The sequence below is a fragment of the Conger conger genome, chromosome 12 (assembly GCF_963514075.1).
Source record: "Conger conger chromosome 12, fConCon1.1, whole genome shotgun sequence".
NCBI classification, from domain to species: domain Eukaryota; kingdom Metazoa; phylum Chordata; class Actinopteri; order Anguilliformes; family Congridae; genus Conger; species Conger conger.
Window position 1 is genome coordinate 7,273,340 of NC_083771.1, and position 19,609 is coordinate 7,292,948.

General features: G+C 43.1%; 1 protein-coding gene across 2 annotated transcripts in view; it reads right to left on the reverse strand.

Annotated features, from left to right (window-relative positions):
* Positions 1 to 4,312: 4,312 nt before the first annotated feature.
* dmtn (dematin actin binding protein) overlaps positions 4,313 to 19,609 on the reverse strand; it is a 29,890-nt gene continuing 14,593 nt past the window's right edge. The window contains exons 7-15 of one of the 2 annotated variants that reach the window (XM_061262360.1): positions 14,622 to 14,666; positions 13,959 to 14,102; positions 13,513 to 13,628; positions 12,009 to 12,118; positions 11,169 to 11,205; positions 10,130 to 10,164; positions 5,910 to 5,988; positions 5,643 to 5,723; positions 4,313 to 5,054 (exon numbers count right to left, since the gene is read on the reverse strand). In XM_061262360.1, the coding sequence (XP_061118344.1) occupies positions 4,941 to 5,054; positions 5,643 to 5,723; positions 5,910 to 5,988; positions 10,130 to 10,164; positions 11,169 to 11,205; positions 12,009 to 12,118; positions 13,513 to 13,628; positions 13,959 to 14,102; positions 14,622 to 14,666 (761 nt within the window). In that variant the 3' untranslated portion in view covers positions 4,313 to 4,940. Of the gene's footprint in view, positions 5,055 to 5,642; positions 5,724 to 5,909; positions 5,989 to 9,053; positions 9,686 to 10,115; positions 10,165 to 11,168; positions 11,234 to 12,008; positions 12,119 to 13,512; positions 13,629 to 13,958; positions 14,103 to 14,621; positions 14,667 to 19,609 lie in introns of those variants that run through there. The other variant, XM_061262358.1, reaches the window with a different exon arrangement.

The window sequence follows — 19,609 nt, forward strand, 5'->3', positions numbered from 1 at the left end:
CACCTCTCCCCATCCCTCCCTACCTCCCTGTGAACCTTAATTGTTGTCTCTGTGACTTGCTTTGTGTATCGGTATTTTTTAGTTGGCTAGGTAAGCAGTGTTTTGATAGTTAACTTTGGTCACTTTTGCTCTGTTTGTTTGTTTCTTGTTTAAAAAAAAAAAAAAAAAAAAAAAAAAAAAATTGGCCCTCGTCCTTATCTTTGTTGTACAGGTAGCAGTTCAAATTGTACTTCCCTCTAGGGTCTTTCAGCGAACTTATCCCTGGTTATGGATATGCACTTTGTTGTACATCACTCTGGATAAGAGCGTCTGCCAAATGCCAATAATGTAATTTAATGTAGATGCCGACATAGATACTTTCCGCCGGAGGTACAGTGTTCATGGCCTATCTTTCTGTAACGGGCTTGCGATATGTTGTAAGATGTTAACGGTGGATCGAACAGCGTGTTAGTGTCAGAGTTAGACTCCATCTGATAACCGTGCATTTCACAAGACAGGTTCACTCAGGCTAGGAACAGACGGACTCGGCAAGAGGACAGGGTCACACAGGGCGTGGAAGAAATCTATAACGTACAGCCCTTTGTCATATTTTATACATTATGCTGATGCAGAGAGAAAGCGGGACACGAGTGGCTCTGATCTTTAGACTGTAATCTGCTTCTGTAAATATGATTCAAGAGTGGGACATCGATAGGACTTTTTTTAAGACAATATATTCAGAGATTCATCATCCTGCTCAAATAGATGTTATTTTTTTCTAGTTTTTAAAAGAATGGGTTTTTTTCCCCAGGAGTATATTTGATTGGTTTTCTGGTTTTGGGAAATGGCGCTCTGGTCTCTCAGAAGAGCGAAACCTTCTTCAGGTTGTTGTGTTTCCGTAATGACAGCAGGTCAAACTCCACGATTGACATTCCAAACAGCTGCTGGAAAAACTCTGGCTCCAGGTGCCTCTGGAGAAAGGGAAGTGGGAAGACTTGTTCAAATCTAATACTTTTAAGAGTCAAGGTCCATCCACACCAAGAACCACTACATTACATGACATAACAGGCATGTAGCAGATGCTCTTATCCAGAGCGACGTACAACAAAGTGCAAATCAAACCCAGGGACAAGTGCGATGAGGACCCTAGAGGAAAGTACAGTTCCGAGTCCCAGCGTGATCACAAAGATAAAACTTGAACCCTTGAAGAGTACAACAACTTACCAACTAGCATACCACGGTTGGCAGCTAGAATACCCGAAGTACAAAAATAACTGTTTACAATCTATGGCATACACAATAACCATAGCTATAACGACAAAGATGTGAGCGCCCACACTGGGCGTTTTTCTCCAACTGCAGTGAGGACAGCCAATCGAGATCCAACCGAATTTACAGAGCGTCGCGTTCAAAATGGCAGATGACTCAGCTGAGAGACTTCACAGAAAGTTATCGTTCGTCACTGTGGATACTGCTTAGTCGAATCAAATGTAAGTAGCTTTGGATAAAAGCATCAGATAAATAACTAATTCCTATTATAAGGCATGAAGTACTACCTTTGGGGTGCAAGGTTGTAAAGTGCAGCCTGGACAGTGCATTTCCAAAGGGATAGACCAATAGTCTGGAAGGTTTATTTGTAAAAAGGCTGCTACGAATCCAGATAGTTGTGTCACCCTACAGTACATATAACTATTATGAACAAATTCAAATACCGTCCCTAGTTTGGACATTTTTATTGAGAAAGGAGGCCATTGTACAGAAACAAAAAATCGCAAATATGTACACACACTACAGACACCATTTTTTTGAGACAAACAAACACAAACACACACTTATACACATTAGGAGAGCTGGTGCGCACCAGAATCAACAAAGGATTCTTAGTGCTGTATGTCCTGGGCGACCTTAATGGAGGGAAAGTACGGTGCCGTCATACGGCATTGTGTGTCATATGAGCCTGCTGCTCTGGCTGTTGTGAAATAGAAGTTTCCCATTTTCCATTCATATGGGGAACACTGTTTAGCCCTATGTTTGGTTAGCTCGCTAGCAATGAGTAACGCCGGTGCCTGTTCCTAAAACGGTATGTTGGATACTACCAGGACTGCTGAAAATACAACTACAAAAAATAACAAAAGGAAAATGCACATCTCTGTGCCAGAAAGAACAGGGAATAGAAGTCAAAATGATCAGAAACTGAAACACAGAAACACACCTGCGCTGACAGGAACAACTCACAATTTTATTTATCTTCCATTTCAGACATTTTGATGTTGAAATAAAAAGCAGAAGTATCAAAGTGTGGCTGAGAGATGTGGTGTGGTCTAAGCATTATGCGGTCACACATACAGACACGCACCCAGAAGTATGACGTTTTGCAACACAGATACAGCGTGGCCTAAGCATTATGTGGACCGACACAAATACGATGAGAACCTTAGATTACAGCTTCTAACTGCTGGTTAAATATACAGCATTACTGTACCCATGTAATCTAAGCTTTGCAGCCAATAACTAGTGTTTCTGTCTAGTCTGTTGTGGTGGAGAAACGTATCTGATATATTATACAGTAGACATTTCCCACTAAATAATTGTATTCTCTCAACTTGCCACCTAATCATCCCAATCTCATGGCAAAAAATGTCACCTCCACCACAGCTGATGTGTGGTGAGCATTCTGGCACAAAATGGCTGCCATTGCATCACCCAGTTGGGTGCTACATATTGATGGTGGTTGAGATGAGTTCCCCCCCTCGTCACTGTGCCACTTTGAGGCTCTGTCTAGTGAGAAAAGCGCGATATAAATACAAGGAATTAATGAAAAATGATAGTATGTTCATTATGTTGTGATTTTGCCATATTACACACATTATTTTTCAGTGTTCCTTTGATGTTTGGGTATATAGAGGGAGAAGTGGTTTGGTTCTCAAGAGATTAATTTCAATGACCTCCTATGCAACACTTAAGCATGCAACTGCCTTCCTAATTCAACCATTTTTCAGTATTTCCTTTTATTCACTGGTAGAACTGTAATGTCACAATTCTGGTTTACAAACATGACCATTTCAACTAAACTATTCTTGCAGAGCTCAGCTACTGCAGTGACACATTGTGGTTTTAAGGTTAGTGGCACACACATTGATATTCTTTTAGATACACTCCGAAATATCTTACCTGTACTCTATTGCCGCTTCGAGATGAGCAGATGTATCTTTGGAAGGCTATTCATGGGCTAAAGGCAATCCTGATGAAAAAAACAGCTCAAGCTAGGTTTTTAAATAACTGGTAGCTGGCTGACCAGTTCAGACCAGCTCCCAACTCAACATGGTTTAGCTGGTTGACCAGTTTAGACCAGCTCCCAGCTTGACATGGATTAGCTGGTTGGTCAGTTCAGACCAGCTCCCAACTTGACATGCTTTCACCAGCTCAAGCTATGTTTTGAAACAGCTTGTAGCTGGTTGACCAGCTACCAGCTCAGACAAGCTACTAGCACTAGCTCGTTGACCAGCTCATTCCCAGCAAGACCAGCTTTATGACCATCTTGGCCATGCTGGTTGACCAGCTCAATAAACCTTTGAAGCTACTCTAAAAAACGGTTCCAAAAGGAACCCTGTGATTCCATAGAAGAACTATATTTAGGTAAAAGGGTTCTTTCTCGGGCAAATGGTTCTTTGTATGTGAGTTTTCACACTTCACATCTATGACAGAGGGTTACACAAATAACTAAAAAGGGGTTCCCTATGGGATTAAGCCATTTTTTGAGTGTAGGCTATAGATTATTATTTTTGGGGGGGTTAGGTAGTAAGGGCCTGCAGCTGCAGTGGGTCAGTCACATTTATTTCCTTTTTTCCTGTTATAGTCAGACTAGACTGAGTTGTAACAGGATCATATATAGTAAGAGGGTTCATGTAAGAACTTCAAGGTATTAATTGAAGTTAACTGTGGCAATACTCCTGCTGCATTGGGGAAGGGAAACCAGTGGTCACTCTTTGAATTACTACATTTCAGGAGATTGAAACTGAACTGAACTGAACTGAAAATGTGATTGTTAGCACAGCCGAAGTGACACACCAGACCTGCTGATCGTGAGAGCCAATAAGCACGCAGAGGGATGATCCATCTTCACCTGAAGGACAGGGAAACGTCACGCTCTTCTGTTGCAGTAACTTGGGCTGTGTTCGAAAGCGCATACTAGCATACTAGCATACTATTCCTTCTAAATTTCTGCCTGATTTTCATTTAAATGTAGTACGAATAGTACGCTAAGTATGTGGTTTCGTACACAGCCTTGGTTTGCGGGAAAACCACAAATTGTGTTCATATTCTGAAACGATAATGTGTTCAAAATACTGTTCTCAGTTCCTTTATTTTATTTTTGCAAAACACAAGTACACAATTTTGTGGATGTAGCTGTGACTAAGCGTAGAGTAGATGCCGACATAGATACTTTCCGCCGGAGGTACACAGTGTTCATGGCCTATCTTTCCGTAACGGGCTTGCGATACGTTGTAAGATGTTAACGGTGGATCGAACAGCGTGTTAGTGTCAGAGTTAGACTCCATCTGATAACCGTGTATTTCACAAGACAGGTTCACTCAGGCTAGGAACAGACGGACTCGGCAAGAGGACAGGGTCACACAGGGCGTGGAAGCAATCTATAACGTACAGCCCTTTGTCATATTTTATACATTATGCTGATGCAGAGAGAGAAAGCGGGACACGAGTGGCTCTGATCTTTAGACCGTAATCTGCTTCTGTAAATATGATTCAAGAGTGGGACATCGATAGGACTTTTTTTAAGACAATATATTCAGGATTATATTCGCATAATCTCTACGATTCTGAGATTCATCATCCTGCTCAAATAGATGTTATTTGTTTCTCGTTTTTAAAAGAATGGGTTTTTTTCCCCAGGAGTGTATTTCATTGGTTTTCTGGGTTTGGGGAAATGGCGCTCTGGTCTCTCAGAAGAGCGAAACCTTCTTCTTCAGGTTGTTGCGTTTCCATAGTGACAGCCGGTCAAACTCCACGATTGACATTCCAAACAGCTGCTGGAAAACCTCTGGCTCCAGGTGCCTCTGATTGGAGAAAGGGAAGTGGGAAGACTCATTCAAATCTAATACTTTTAAGAGTCAAGGTCCATCCACACCAAGAACCACTACATTACATGACATTACAGGAATGTAGCAGATGCTCTTATCCAGAGCGACGTACAACAAAGTGCAAATCAAACCCAGGGACAAGTGCGATGAGGACCCTAGAGGAAAGTACAGTTCCGAGTCCCAGCGTGATCACAAAGATAAAACTTGAACCCTTGAAGAGTACATCAACTTACCAACTAGCATACCACAGTTGGCAGCTAGAATACCCTAAGTACAAAAATAACTGTTTACAATCTATGGCATACACAATAACCATAGCTATAACGACAAAAATGTGAGCACCCACACTGAGCGTTTTTTCTCCAACTGCAGTGAGGACAGCCAATCGAGATCCAACCGAATTTACAGAGTGTTGCGTTCAAAATGGCAGATGACTCAGCTGGGAGACTATTCACAGAACGTTATCGTTCGTCACTGTGGATACTTATATCGTTATGGTTATAGTTATGGCTATAGATACAGTTCTAATGTAGCTGTAGTGTGGATGAGCCTTTATCCTCGTACCTCCAGCCTGGTTCTGTCCACCCCCGGTGGGAGCTTGCTCCGGCCCTTGTGGGTCACGATGAGTGCCTCGTATGGATAGATCTGCAGAGAAACCCAGCAGAACAAGCCTCAGTGCCGCCCGGGGACATCTTAACACACACATTGTATTTTAGCAATTCCATCCCCCAACACAACATAACAACATGAAAACACATTTACTGTGTGCAAGTCATACACATATTAATGACATCCACAGTCAGACATCTGCCTCAACCCCTAACCCCTCACCTTCTGCTCCAGGATACTGGGGAGGGAGTTCCCCCTGTCCATCCGCCCCGTCTGCATCTCCCCATTCTGGTCATGGCCCGCCCACCACCCAGAAAAGGGGACATTCGGAGAGCAGAGGAGAGGAGACCAGCACCAGAGAATAAGATAAACTTCAACAGTACAAACTGCTGGTGTAACAGCTACAAATATCACTTTAAATTCATGAGACGATCCACATACACCAGTGGAGGCTGGTGACTTCCAGAATTGAGGAGGCCATTTTTTTCCGCTTGCTCACTTCACTCGCGATGGAATGTTCCCTGTTCTCTTATCTGTCTTTGTGCTGGCCAAAGGCATACTATTTGGTGTGTAAGCTACAGTCAGAAAGTTCTGGCTGATGAAATTCATTGTGCAGAGCTTAGCCTTGTGCCTTCCTGAAGAAATGACATTGCTGTAAGTCTATGACCCTGCCTGATAATTAAGCTGAGAAATGACATTTGGATGTAATATAAATGCCAAGTGAACATGTGTAAAAGGCAGGAATTTTAATTATGTAGTTAAAAACAATTTTGTTTAGCTTACATTTTTCATTCTTCTACAGCTTCAACATGTAATCACCAATTTAATCAAGTTTAGCATATAAAAAAGATAAGATAACACTTTCTTTATCATATGTAGTTTTATTCAATATATTTAATATAAAATATGTAAAAATATGCTTCCAGTTGGCTTTATCTAACGTTAACGTTATCCACTAGAGGGCAGCACTCTATTCGTATTTAGAGTGAATTTCCTCACAGAGCAACAATTCAGTAATTTGATATGGAAGATTATTAAATTGACTTGTAATAAAACGAAATGGACTACATTAAAAATAAAACTGTTCAATAAATCCCAAATGGTGTCTAACATGACCTATTGAATGTCATTCTCACTCCCTAGTATCTGGAATCTGCATATCTCCAGCCCAAGATCTCAAATTGCGCTAGAATCTCGCCGACTTCCGAGGTAGTTTTAAGCAAAAGTGTTTGGCCAAATGAGCTATAAACTCCAGGGATGATAGCCAGGGGTGTTCTCTAAATTTCCTGAAAAGCACAAGTTGATAGGACACTCGTAGCCACTATGGCGAGTGTTTGTTTGACTGAAGTGACTAGCGAATTCTCAAAATGGCTTCTGTGTTGAATAGGAAAGGAAAGGATAGTTGATTCCAAATGAACCAGTAGCATGTGATTGGACGAACAAAATGTCAATCTTTCAGCCCTGGACACAATGCATGGTGAGGCCAGGCCTCCGTTGCCCACCCATTTTCAGTGATCTGGCCAATCACATATTGGCATGAAAAAAAATGCATTACATTGACTTCTATGAAAAGCTAATTTCCTAGGGGAGGCCTGGCCTCCCTTAATACAAACTGATAGGGAAATCTGGCCTGTTGCTTTACAATTGCAATATTGGGTTTTAGCCATGGGAAAATTTAGATTTATGAACAAAACTAAAATAATATGAATATAAAAAATAAAAAATATGTTTTTTGTTAAAATAAATAAATAAAATAAATATATTTATTGTTTTTTTTAAATCTCTCTCTTCTCTCAAATTATTGGGGAGGCCAGGCCTCCTCCACCTCTATGGAGGAGCCTCCACTGACATACACTCAGTGAGCACTTTATTAGGTAGACCTGTACACCAGCTTGTTAATGCAAATAATTAAGACCAAATGTCATAATGGGGAAGAAATGTGATCTACAGTCAGGTCCATAAATATTGGGACATCGACACAATTCTCCTCTTTTTGGCTCTATACACCACCACAATGGATTTGAAATTAAACAAACAAAATATGCTTTAACTGCAGACTTTCAGCTTTAATTTGAGGTGAATCAGGTGAACGGTATAGGAATTACAACAGTTTCTATATGTGCCTCCCACTTTTTAAGGGACCAAAGGTAATTTGGCTGCTCAGCTGTTCCATGGCCAGGTGTGTGTCATTCCCTCATTATCTCATTTACAAGGAGCAGATAAAAGGTCTAGAGTTCATTTCAGATCTGCCTACAAAGTGAGTTTTTTGTGCTATTTGCATTTGGAATCTGTAGCTGTCAACTCTCAATATGAGATCCAAAGAGCTGTCACTAGCAGTGAAGCAAGCCATCATTAGGCTGAAAAATCAAAAGAGAGAGATAGCAAAAACATTAGGTGTGGCCAAATCAACTGTTTGGAACATTCTTAAAAAGAAAGAACGCACCGGTGAGCTCAGCTACACCAAAAGACCCGGAAGACCACAGAAAACAACTGTGGTGGATGACAGAACAATTCTTTCCCTGGTGAAGAAAAACCCCTTCACAACAGTTGGCCAGATCACTCTCCAGGAGGTAGGTGTATGTGTGTCAAAGTCAACAATCAAGAGAAGACCTCACCAGAGTGAATACAGAGGGTTCACCACAAGATGTAAACCATTGGTGAGCCTCAAAAACAGGAAGACCATATTAGAGCACAATAAAAAAGCACAATGGACAATGACCCGAAGCATACTGCGAAAGCAACCAAAGAGTTTTTTAAGCCAAAGAAGTGGAATGTTATGCAATGGCTAAGTCAATCACCTGACCTGAATCTGATTGTGTTGTGTCTGGCCTTTGCAAAACAACTACATAAAATAATAAAGCATGGAGCAGAGATAACGTTTCACTTTGTTTACTGGGCGAACTGTAAAAACATATCACTGCGCAGCATAGGTGCATACATTACAGCCGTGTATCAGTGCAACATAAAATATTTCCGGCTCTTTGCAAGTACATTACAGATTGAACATGCCTTTCACTTGCTGAAGACAAAACTGAAGGGAAAATGCCCCAAGAACAAGCAGGAACTGAAGACAGTTGCAGAGGCCTGGCAGAGTATCACCAGGGATGAAACCCAGCGTCTGGCGATGTCTATGCGTTCCAGACATCAGGCTGTTATTGACTGCAAAGGATTTGCAACCAAGTATTAAAAAGTGAAAGTTTGATTTATGATTGTTAATTTGTCCCATTACTTTTGGTCCCTTAAAAAGTGGGAGGCACATATAGAAACTGTTGGAATTCCTACACCGTTCACCTGATTTGGATGTAAATTAAAGCTGAAAGTCTGCAGTTAAAGCACATCTTGTTCGTTTAATTTCAAATCCATTGTGGTGGTGTATAGAGCCAGAAAGATGAGAATTGTGTCGATGTTCCAATATTTATGGACCTGACTGTAAGTGACTTTGACTGAGGAATAATTGTTGGTGCCAGACAGGGTGGTTTGAGTATCTCAGAAACTGCTGATCTAGAATGGTGCAAAAAGCAAAAAACATCCAGTGAGCAGCAGTTCTCTGGGAAAAAAGGGCTTTTTAATGAGAGAGTTCAGAGGAAAAGGGCCAGACTGGTCAAAGCTGACAGGAAAGTGATGCAAATAACCACACATTACAACAGTGGTATGCAGAAGAGCATCTCTGAACACACAATGAATCTAAACCTCTATAGTGGATAGGCTACAGCAGCAGAAAAATAAGTCTAAATACTTAATAAAGTGCTCACTGAGAGTATACAAGTAACAGCTTTGATTGATTACAGGTGTCACATGAGGGTACACGCCAGGGAAATGTTCTTCAACAGCCAGATTTCTCCAGTAAAATCAGATTAACATGCATTTTTCTGATTAAAGTGTAAATATAACTGATAATAACCTGTGCTCCTTCAAGAGCAGAGCATTTCCTCTTTCTACTCACATGAACTAGCCACGGTATGCATAAATGCAGGAATAAACCAGTCTTACCTGTATACCTGCAGAAGAACAAGAGAGAACTATATTAATACAACATAAGCATCATGGTATCACAGTCTTTCTGTGCTAATTACTTTCCAATATTGAATCACTTCACAGCAAGCATAGCAGAGATTGGTCAAATATGTCATTGTTTTGGATTCAGATACCTTTTTATGCATTTCTGAGCTTGTCTGGTGTATTAAAACCTATGAAATACTCTGAAAAGGTACAAACCACTTGACCTCTTGACTCTTGGTTGGCTCAATTGCGCCAGGCAAGATCAGTTGAGCACAGAAAAGTATTTGAATCCAGAACAATTACATATGTGGCCCAGGTCTGATCACTTAACAGCAAACACAGTATGAGTAATAATGAAAGTCGTGGCGTGTCACTGGGTTGTGAAAGACTGAAGTAAAAGCAGTGGATACGGGTTGTTTAGGTTCTTACCGGGCCTCGTGATTTCACTCCCAGTGGTTGGAAACTCCGCTGACTGCAGCTACAGACACAGACTTTACATGAGACAGACTGCAGAGTGTGTGTGTGTGTGTGTGTGTGTTTGTATGTGTATGTGTGTATGAATGTGTATGTATGCGTGTATGGGTGGGTTGTGGTGTGTTTTGGGTTGGGAGCATGTGTGTGTGTTTGTACTGTGTGTGTGGTTTGCATGTGTGTGTGTGTGTGTGTGTGTTTGTGTAGATGAGAGTGCGTGATACGTGTGCATGATGCCACTATAACAACTCCTGACCTCTGGTGACTCTGACTCATCGCACAGTGACAGTCATCTTGGTATTCCCAGAAAAGTCAGCACTAAAATAACCCGCTTCAACACAAAAGAAACTATACACACTGACCAGATCACAGTCCACATACTCCCATACTGCCATAATCCTGGTACAGTTACAGAGGTGTATTAATAAACATGAAGTTGCCATCTTAGCTTCCCGCTCCAACATTCCCAGACCTCCCCATTCCTATAACTGCCCACTCGCCCAATCTCCTCACACTGTACCTTGACCTTTTGCTCACCTGTCTGAATTTGTTTTAGCCCCTTGCTGTACTTTGTAGGCAGATCTAGTTGCAGTTATTTTTATTTATATTGTATTTGCATATGTATTTACCTTGGTACTGTAGTTACTTTCCCAATTCCTTACTGACTTGGCCAATTTGCCATGTACTGGAACTAATGTTCATGGCTGTACAACTGATTATTTGGGAATTGAATCTTATCCGACCTGTTGTGTAATTTGTTTTAATGACCTCAATATCCACTTTTTTGTACATGGCGGTGAGATGGGGTAATGCACTAAGATGGGGTAAGAGCAGCAGTTTGTGCAGGTGTGCTGTTTGTGTGCTGTTTGTGCACCCCCACCCTGCTGCACAGAAACCCCCACAGTGCACAAACAGCACACCCTGCTGCACAGAAACCCCCACAGTGCACAAACAGCACACACTGCTGCACAGTAACCCCCACAGTGCTTTTTGGTAGCCCTCCGTACTCACCCTGGTCAAGCCCGAACGGCTGCAGGCTGGGAGAGTGCTGGACTTTGAGCCGTTTGAAGATGACCCTGCAGGGAGAAAATATTTAGCCTCAAATTATTTCAAGCTTATATGTCTCTGTCCACATGTGTAAAGATCAGTTCATAGTTAGGCGATGTGTGATCAGACTACTGTAGTCAACGCACATGCTAATTCAGTCACCACATGATTGGCCAATGCACTACAGCCTCATAGGTGTCACAGAGTCACTACCTCTTTACTGTTCTTGTGTACGGTATCATTCCTGATCAGGCTTGGAATAGTACATTACATTACATTAATGGCATTTGGCAGATGCTCTTATCCAGAGCGACGTACAACAAAGTGCATACCCATAACCAGGGATAAGTGTGCTGAAAGACCTTAGTACAAACAGTCGTGGGAACGCTTTATTTTACAGCCTGTTAATTACATTGTACTTGTGTCATTATTAGGTAAACAGTTTGATAACAGTGGTAAGTACTATGAAACAAAGTCAGTAAGTACCATATCTTAAGTATTATGTAAATACGTTTTACAGGCCGTTTCATAGTACTAGTAATTATGAAATTCCTAGTAATTACCCAGTAAGTACTATGTGATTTACAGGCTGAAAAATTGTGTTACCAAAGTAGTCACTGCAAAGGTTCTGGGTTCATCCTAACATCCTAACTGAATCCAGAACACATTCCTGTAAATACATTTTCATCAAGTTTGAGAGACCCACAATATTCTGATCTGATCAGTGACCGTTTGGGTCAAAATAAATCCTGAACACGTGCGCACACACATACACACACATACACACATACACACACACAGGGCTCACCCATGTGCATGTGTGTCCTGTCGGGCAGTGAGCGAGTCTTTCTGCGGAAGGGAACAGGTTTCTCCATTTCCTCTTTCATGATCAGCTTCCCCAGGTTGGACTGGATCTGAAACACATTCAACGCTCAGGGCTCAAGTACATATAGAGACCAAAGCCATTTCCAGGAGTAACCAGACCTTCAAAGTTATCCGTGAATCTGTGCTCTCAGGTGAAACAAGTCATATTTTTTAGGAATTTGTTCAAATGTTTGTTCAAATATATGGATGAAAATGCAAACATTTCTGAACATCATTTGTACACTAAAACTGTCACTAGGACCCAAATGAGCAAAGCTTTAAGCTCATTTGATGTCAAAAAGAAAAATAATATCTTCAAAACTAAACACATTTAGATTTTTTTCCACACAGATTCTCGCTAAACAAATTTTCAGAAACAGGCAGAATGCCTGATAAGAAAGTACAACAGTGTTTCATTTGGACATATTTCTGAAGTTTTGAAGAAACAGTTGACTATTTTGGTATTTGTATTTATAGTTTTGGGAAATGAGATATAGTTTCAGGAAATAGTGTGGATGCAAACAAGACAAAAAACTGTAAGTCACTCCTTGACCATCTTTGTTATCGTAAAACACTTTTGATAATTGTGCCTCTGCTACTTCATGGTCAGGGTCGCTGAGGGGTGTTGGAGTCTATCCCAGCATGCAACGGGCAGGAATACACCCTGGACAGGCCGCCAATCCATCGCAGGCCACACACACACCATTCACTCACACACTCATGCCTAGGGGAAGCTTAGACTCTCCACTTAATCTAACATGCATGTCTCTGACTGTGGAAGGCCGGGATTCCAAGCCAGGACCTTCTTGCTGTGAGGACACAGTACCACCCATGGCACCCGTGCTGCCCTCCTCAGGAGAACAACCAATCATAATGCATTTCCCAACCTTTGGAACTTACAATCTCCAATCAATTTAGTGCTCAAATTAACAGAATAGTATGTGGCCGGACAGACGTCTCGAAGAAGGTTCCGGTGTTTGTGGGCTCTTACAGGTTGCATGAGAGGGACAGGTGGTGTGTGCAGGTATATGTGGACAGGTACAGGTGCACGGGTGTGTGGTGTGTGCAGGTACAGGTGCACAGGTGTGTGGTGTGTGCAGGTACAGGTGCACAGGTGTGTGGTGTGTGCAGGTACAGGTGCACAGGTGTGTGGTGTGTGCAGGTACAGGTGCACAGGTGTGTGGTGTGTGCAGGTACAGGTACACAGGTGTGTGGTGTGTGCAGGTACAGGTGCACAGGTGTGTGGTGTGTGCAGGTACAGGTGCACAGGTGTGTGGTGTGTGCAGGTACAGGTACACAGGTGTGTGGTGTGTGCAGGTACAGGTGCACAGGTGTGTGGTGTGTGCAGGTACAGGTACACAGGTGTGTGGTGTGTGCAGGTACAGGTGCACAGGTGTGTGGTGTGTGCAGGTACAGGTGCACAGGTGTGTGGGCTGCTCCTCACCTTGTTGAGCTGCTGCTCCTGAGATCTCCGGGCCTCCTCTGTCAGATCTCCATCGTCGTACTCCTCTCCCTCAGCACCTTCCTCACCCTTCCTCTGCCTCTGTTTCCGCTCGATCTCTGAGGGAACAGGAATGTACCACTGAGAGAGGAGAGGGGGGAGCATACCATTCAGAGAAGGGAGGGGGAACATACCATTTAATGCAGCACAGGGAGAACCACCAGACCTTGGTCAAATAGGCAAATTTGGATTCAAATACTTTTCAACACTTCACTGAGTTTGTCTGGTGTAATTGAACCTCAGAAATACTCTCAAAAAGTGTAAACCCTGCCTTCAGATCCTCACCAGGCAAATTCAATCAAGCCCAGAAAAATATTTGAATCCAAAACAAATATATATGTGACCCAGGTCTGGTATCTGCTCCACTGTAAAGGGGTGGGTGGACGTACCCATGGTGGCCAGGGAGGGTGGACAGGGCCAGTACTCTGTCTCGATTTTGGACAGCTGGTTGGGGTCCGGGGGCTGGGCTGCGGGGAACTTGGAGGACTTGATGATGAGGTCACCTCTGTGTTTGGCCCCAGACTCAGAGGCATCTGCACAGACGTAAAGGGTTAAACCAAACCCACAGAGCTGTCTTCTCACATTGTCTGCTCTGCAGGCTTTGCATCATATTGTTATCCGACATCTGTGAATTTTCTCGCACTTACATTAAAAAATAATTATCTCTTACAGCTCTGGGAAACTGCCATTGACCCCCATTCATTATGCTCTGTTTAACTCTGTTTTGGTGCTCACAGTCGCCCCCTGGAGGTGAAACCTGATATTCATGTCGGTGGTATGCAGTATCTTCATACTGCAACATCTCTGGTTAAACCAATGCTCAAACTTGTACAGACATGGCATATTTTTGAAGCTCACTTCCTGCCGAGGTGATATCTCACATGTTTATTGGATGATCCAGACCCAGCCTGGACTTCATGCCCATACTCTCAGGATCCAGTTTTTACAAAATGGTGGCACAAAATCTGCCCCTCCACAGTTTCAAATTTTTTCGCTTTTATACCCACGCACTCATTCAGTCAATCTGGGTGAAAGGATAAACAGACGCATACCGTGTTTGTAGATGGGTGGCTTCCTGTAGATATTAGTGCCGTTGTCTGAAACAGACCAGAGGATCAAAGGAGGAATCAGGACTGAGTACTGATAAACTAAATTAAAACACACAGACTTGTTATCATTCTGTTTCCTAATGTGAAATTTTGGCATTACACAACAGTCTATAGGAGTGTAAGTGTGTGTGTCTGTAGAAGTGGGCGTGTCTGTAGGTAATTGGGCTTGTCTGTAGAAGTATAAGTGGGCATGTCTGTGTGTAATTGGGCGTGTCTGTAGATATATAAGTGGCCATGTCTGTGTGTAAGTTGGTGTGTCCCTGGGTAATTGGGTGTGTCTGTGGGTAATTGGGCGTGTCTGTAGATGTATAAGTGGGTTTTTCAGTTGGCATATCTGAGTGTAAGTGGGTGCGTAAGTTAGTGTATAGGTGGGCGTAACTGTGGGTGTGACTGTGGGTAAGTGGGTGTCTGTAGTTGTCTGTAGGTGTCTGTGGGCAGTACCGGGCATGTGAAAGTGATGCACTTGGTCCACCGTGGCGTGTCTGTGGGCATGTCTGTCGGTGTCTGTGGGCATGTCTTTAGGTGTCTCTGGGTGTCTATGGGTGTTTGTTGTGTAGGGGTCCTTGCACGGGCTCCAAAATATGTAGGGGTCCTCGCACGGGGCTCCAAATTATGTAGGGTCCTCGCATGGGCCGCCAAATAACGTAGGGATTTTACTCTCTACGAAACCGGGGCGCCAGTGGATGTTATGTAGCAGTATAACTGCAAAAAGTAATCAGTCTCATAAAATTACTGTTATCAGAAATATCCAACAACAAATTTAGTATTTTAATTAATAATTAAAATAACCAATATTAATGATTGAACATACCGATAACCTGAAGGTTGGAAGTTCTTCGAAAAACTGCTTTAACTCGGCTCTCATGTCCATGTGATTCCAAAACGGACACCGGGGTTTAATAAAATATATTTATTAAACATTTATTTATTTATTAATATATTTTAATAAAATATATTTATTAAACAACGTACAAACACAGAACAGATAAACTAACGGGAAGTTAGTAGGGGAAGTTAGTAGTAGGGTGTGTGCGTGCGTGTGTGAGCGCGCGTGTCCCTTGGACAAAGGAAAGGTAAATTGGGCGTGTCAGTGAGTATTAGTGTTAGCTATGAGAAGAGCGACTACTCGTGTAGTTCACTCTATATATGCGCGAGAGACGACAAATCAATTCACGTACATACACGGCCAACAGAATACATTCAAATTATAAGACAAAGCAAATATAGAAACACAGATTCAAAATAACAGTTAAGACTAAGCTAACACTGGCTATGCCTGCAAATGCTTGTTTAGTCTTACTGAGTCCATACACATTGCTGGATGCAAAAGATGTGCTGTCCTTATAGGAGCCGCGATGGTGCTGTGAATGCGTGTCCGTCTTAGCCGCGCGTTGTTGTCTGGTCCGCTCGGTTGCTGGAAGGATGTTCGCTGGTCCTTTTTCCTGGTGGAAAGGTTTGTTGCTGTTGTTCGTTGGTTAGCTTTGCAGGAGTAAAGTAGCATTCCGCGTACACCAGTTTCCACTCGCTATAGGCCAAGAAGTTACCGCAAGGTAACTGGGTGTGCCCATAGGCCTGGTAGTGCGCTGTGCAGCATTCAGCCTCTGTCCGACTCTCAGAGCAGATGAGCTGAAGCAAATGGCCAAAAAGGGTGTGGCGAAGAAGAGGGCGAAGAGAGTGAAGAGAAGAGAAGTTTTCCGTTCTGGTTCCTCAGTGGTGGAATGACCTGCCTACCACTGTCAGAACAGCAGAATCCCTCCCCCTATTTCGACGCAGACTCAAAACCCACCTTTTCAAACTCTACCTTAGTCCTCCCTCCTGATTTCCCCTGCCCCTCCTCTCTGATATGCCTATCCTTGTCTAACCCCCTCCCAAAATAAAAAAAAATTAAAAAAAAACTTCTGATGACAACTATGTTTAGAACAGCATTTCCTGTGTATTTTGCTAGTTTCTGGATGTGATGCTCTGACTTATGGTAGAACCTATGCACTTGTAAGTCGCTTTGGATTAAAAGCGTCTGCCAAATGACTAAAATGTAAAATGTAAAAAAGAAGCAGAAGCAGAAGAGAGATCCCAAGAACGTGTCTTGCTCTTATACGGGAAAGTTTATTGTTCCCGCTATTACGGGATTGGCTGAACCAAGCTAGACGTCATGCGGGGTGGACGTCGCGGAATTGTCCTGTGGGAATGTGGAAGTTGTAGTTCCTACATCCCCCCTGTGGTCTTAAGATGCGGCTGAAGCCAGTGTTCCTTGAGAGCACAAATGTCCACAGGTCAAGTACATTTGTTCGATAACACAGTTCACAATTGACTGTAAAACATCCAGGCATTTATCAACAATTAACTAAACTGGTCTAAACCGCATGATACAATGTGAAACACTAAGGTCGAACAGTGAAAACATTGTCACAAAACATAAGAAACCTTGGTGAAAGGGTTAGTCATTTTGTTAGTTATTGGATGGCGTCCAGAAGGGGGAGCACCAACAGGAATGACCCAGCCACGAAAATGTTCAGATGACGTAGGGGTCTAGGATGGAGAGGCTGTAGCCTTTGGTAGTCTTGTTCAGACAGACCAATTATTCTAGTCCCTTCAGTCAGGTTGCTGACGAGGGTAGTCATCTGAAATATGCGAGGGGACATTTTCAAATTAGGACAGCTTTCTGTATCCAAGCTTAACCTTATGGCTGTGTCATCAGGAAGGAAATGGAGAGGTGGTCTCATTTCTAAATGATGAGGTAAGCTCACAAGTGGTCTTGTCGTACTTGGGGAAGAGCTGGAGTAAGGCACACTGGGGTGTGGCGATATACTTGTAAAGATTACACTGTAGTTCCTACATGCAATACTTTACAATGGTTCAGTAGGTGTAGAAAGAAGCAATGAACGTTTACAAGTTATAACAGGTGTCGGATTTAACTCTACAGTACCTACTTACGATCTGCATTTGCTGCTGCTACATGCAAATATAAGTGGCTGCTGTAAACTACCAGTTTACTTTGCCACCCCCCTTTGGTAGGAAAGGTGTGCAAAAGAAAGTGGTCAAAGCTTCAGCTGGGAGTCTGCCTGTGAGGAGACCACGGCTACAGATCAGTCTTATTCAACGTCTTTTGATGGAGGTTGAACAAGACCAGATAGCTCTTTGGAGCGGTTACTCAAGACATACACACTACTGAACAAAGGTTAGAGGCTTTAGTTGTCCTCAGAAGAACTGAAGAAGCTCTCTTCAGACAAGGTATCTTCCCTATCAGAGTCATGCTGGTGACTCTGAGGCTTGGGCCTACCGGGTCGGTCTTCTCTCCAATTCCGGCTGGAATCAGAGTGTGAGAAGCGACCACGGTGGCTCTTAACCGGGAACTTACTCACATGCCGTTGTTTTATGTTATTAGACTTTAATGGGGCAACTAGGAAAATGCCAGCAGGCTTGGTTGGAACAACATGCTTAGCCGTTTCCAATACCTTGTTCCTGGGCACAATCCTTAAAGTGTCCCAGACCATTTGGGCTTCATTTCTTAATTCAAGGGCTGAGTGTTGAAAACAGTGAAACATGAGTTTGGACAAAGGGGTGCAGGTTGTGCACAAAAAGGGATTTGAAAGCTTGATCTTCATCTAAGCCTGGTCCGTTTCTCCCCTGGAAAAACGCATGTTTAAGACGTTGGTAGAAGTCTTTTGGTCGTTCTGTACGGCTATGTTTAACCTCCACAGATTTGATCATGGCTGTGGCCTGATCAAACCGTGGCAGGTACTCAGCTACCAATGCTTCACAAACCTTAGGATAGCTAGAACAAACCTTTGGTGGAAGTTGTTCCATAAATGTATGGATCTCTCTAGTAGAGGTTTTCCATACAAGTCTTACCTTTTCTCGGTCGGTTGCCCTGGGCAGATCCAAGAGACAGTAGTCAACTTCTCTCAAGTAACTCTGAATGTTAAATTCGGAGTCCTTGGGGTCAAATGTGTGGACATACTTCGCCACGGCCTCTAGCTCCTCAAAGCGAAGACCATGTGAAGTTGCGCTAGTCTGCCTGTTTGGGGAAGGAGATGCAGGAACTCGACGTCCTCGGTTAGGTTTAGGGGGTGGAGCTGCAAAACAGTCATTATTCTCACAATGGTTGGCAGAAGATGAATTGTCATTGTCAGTGTACTGTACAGAGCTGTCACTTATCCTCTCAGTTATAAAGGGAAAGCTAGCGGGATTAGCGTTGCTTTTTGTGTGCCCAATTAATAACGCAGGATCTCCCCTACCGTGTCCACGGGAGGGTTCCCTGACCTCCTCGCTAGAGGGGTAAGCATGGAAGGTGCAGTGCAGTCCTGTACTTGCCTGACTGTTTCTCCTTTGATGGACCACCGTTGGGATGGAGTCCCCCCTTACCCTCTCTAGGGAAGAGGTGGACAAACCATTGCAAGGGTGGTCAACAACACTGCAATCTGAGGAGACTGACGAGTCTCCATCAGAGCAAGCTGTGGAACCAGGATCTGACAAACCCAAATCAATTTGTGACCCCCCTTCCCCCGCCTTATGGTGTAAGGAGGAAGCGGGAGAAGCTGGAGTTGGGCAAGCCTGAGAAAGCAGGCTTACAGAAAAGAGTGGATGTGGTAGCTTGTGGCATCCACTCTTCAACTGAAATAATTTCTCTCTGTAGGAACAAAGATCTGATTCGGCTGAATGCAGATCACGCAAGTATTGAACTGCTTTCTTGCCAACAGTTTGAAGCTCAAGTAAAACACTAGTGTGTTGTCCTTTGAGGTATGCCATCTCTGATTCTAGGTTCTTGTTGCTAATCTGTCTGGCTAAATTCAAGACCAGAGAACTGAGAATTGGGTCTTCTGACTGGGTGGGGGAGTGACCTTTCTCGTTGATTAAGGAGAACATTTCTTTCCTACAATCAGTGAGGTTCATCTGATTCAGGAAAGCTATGTAGTCAGGTGCTAAACCGTGGG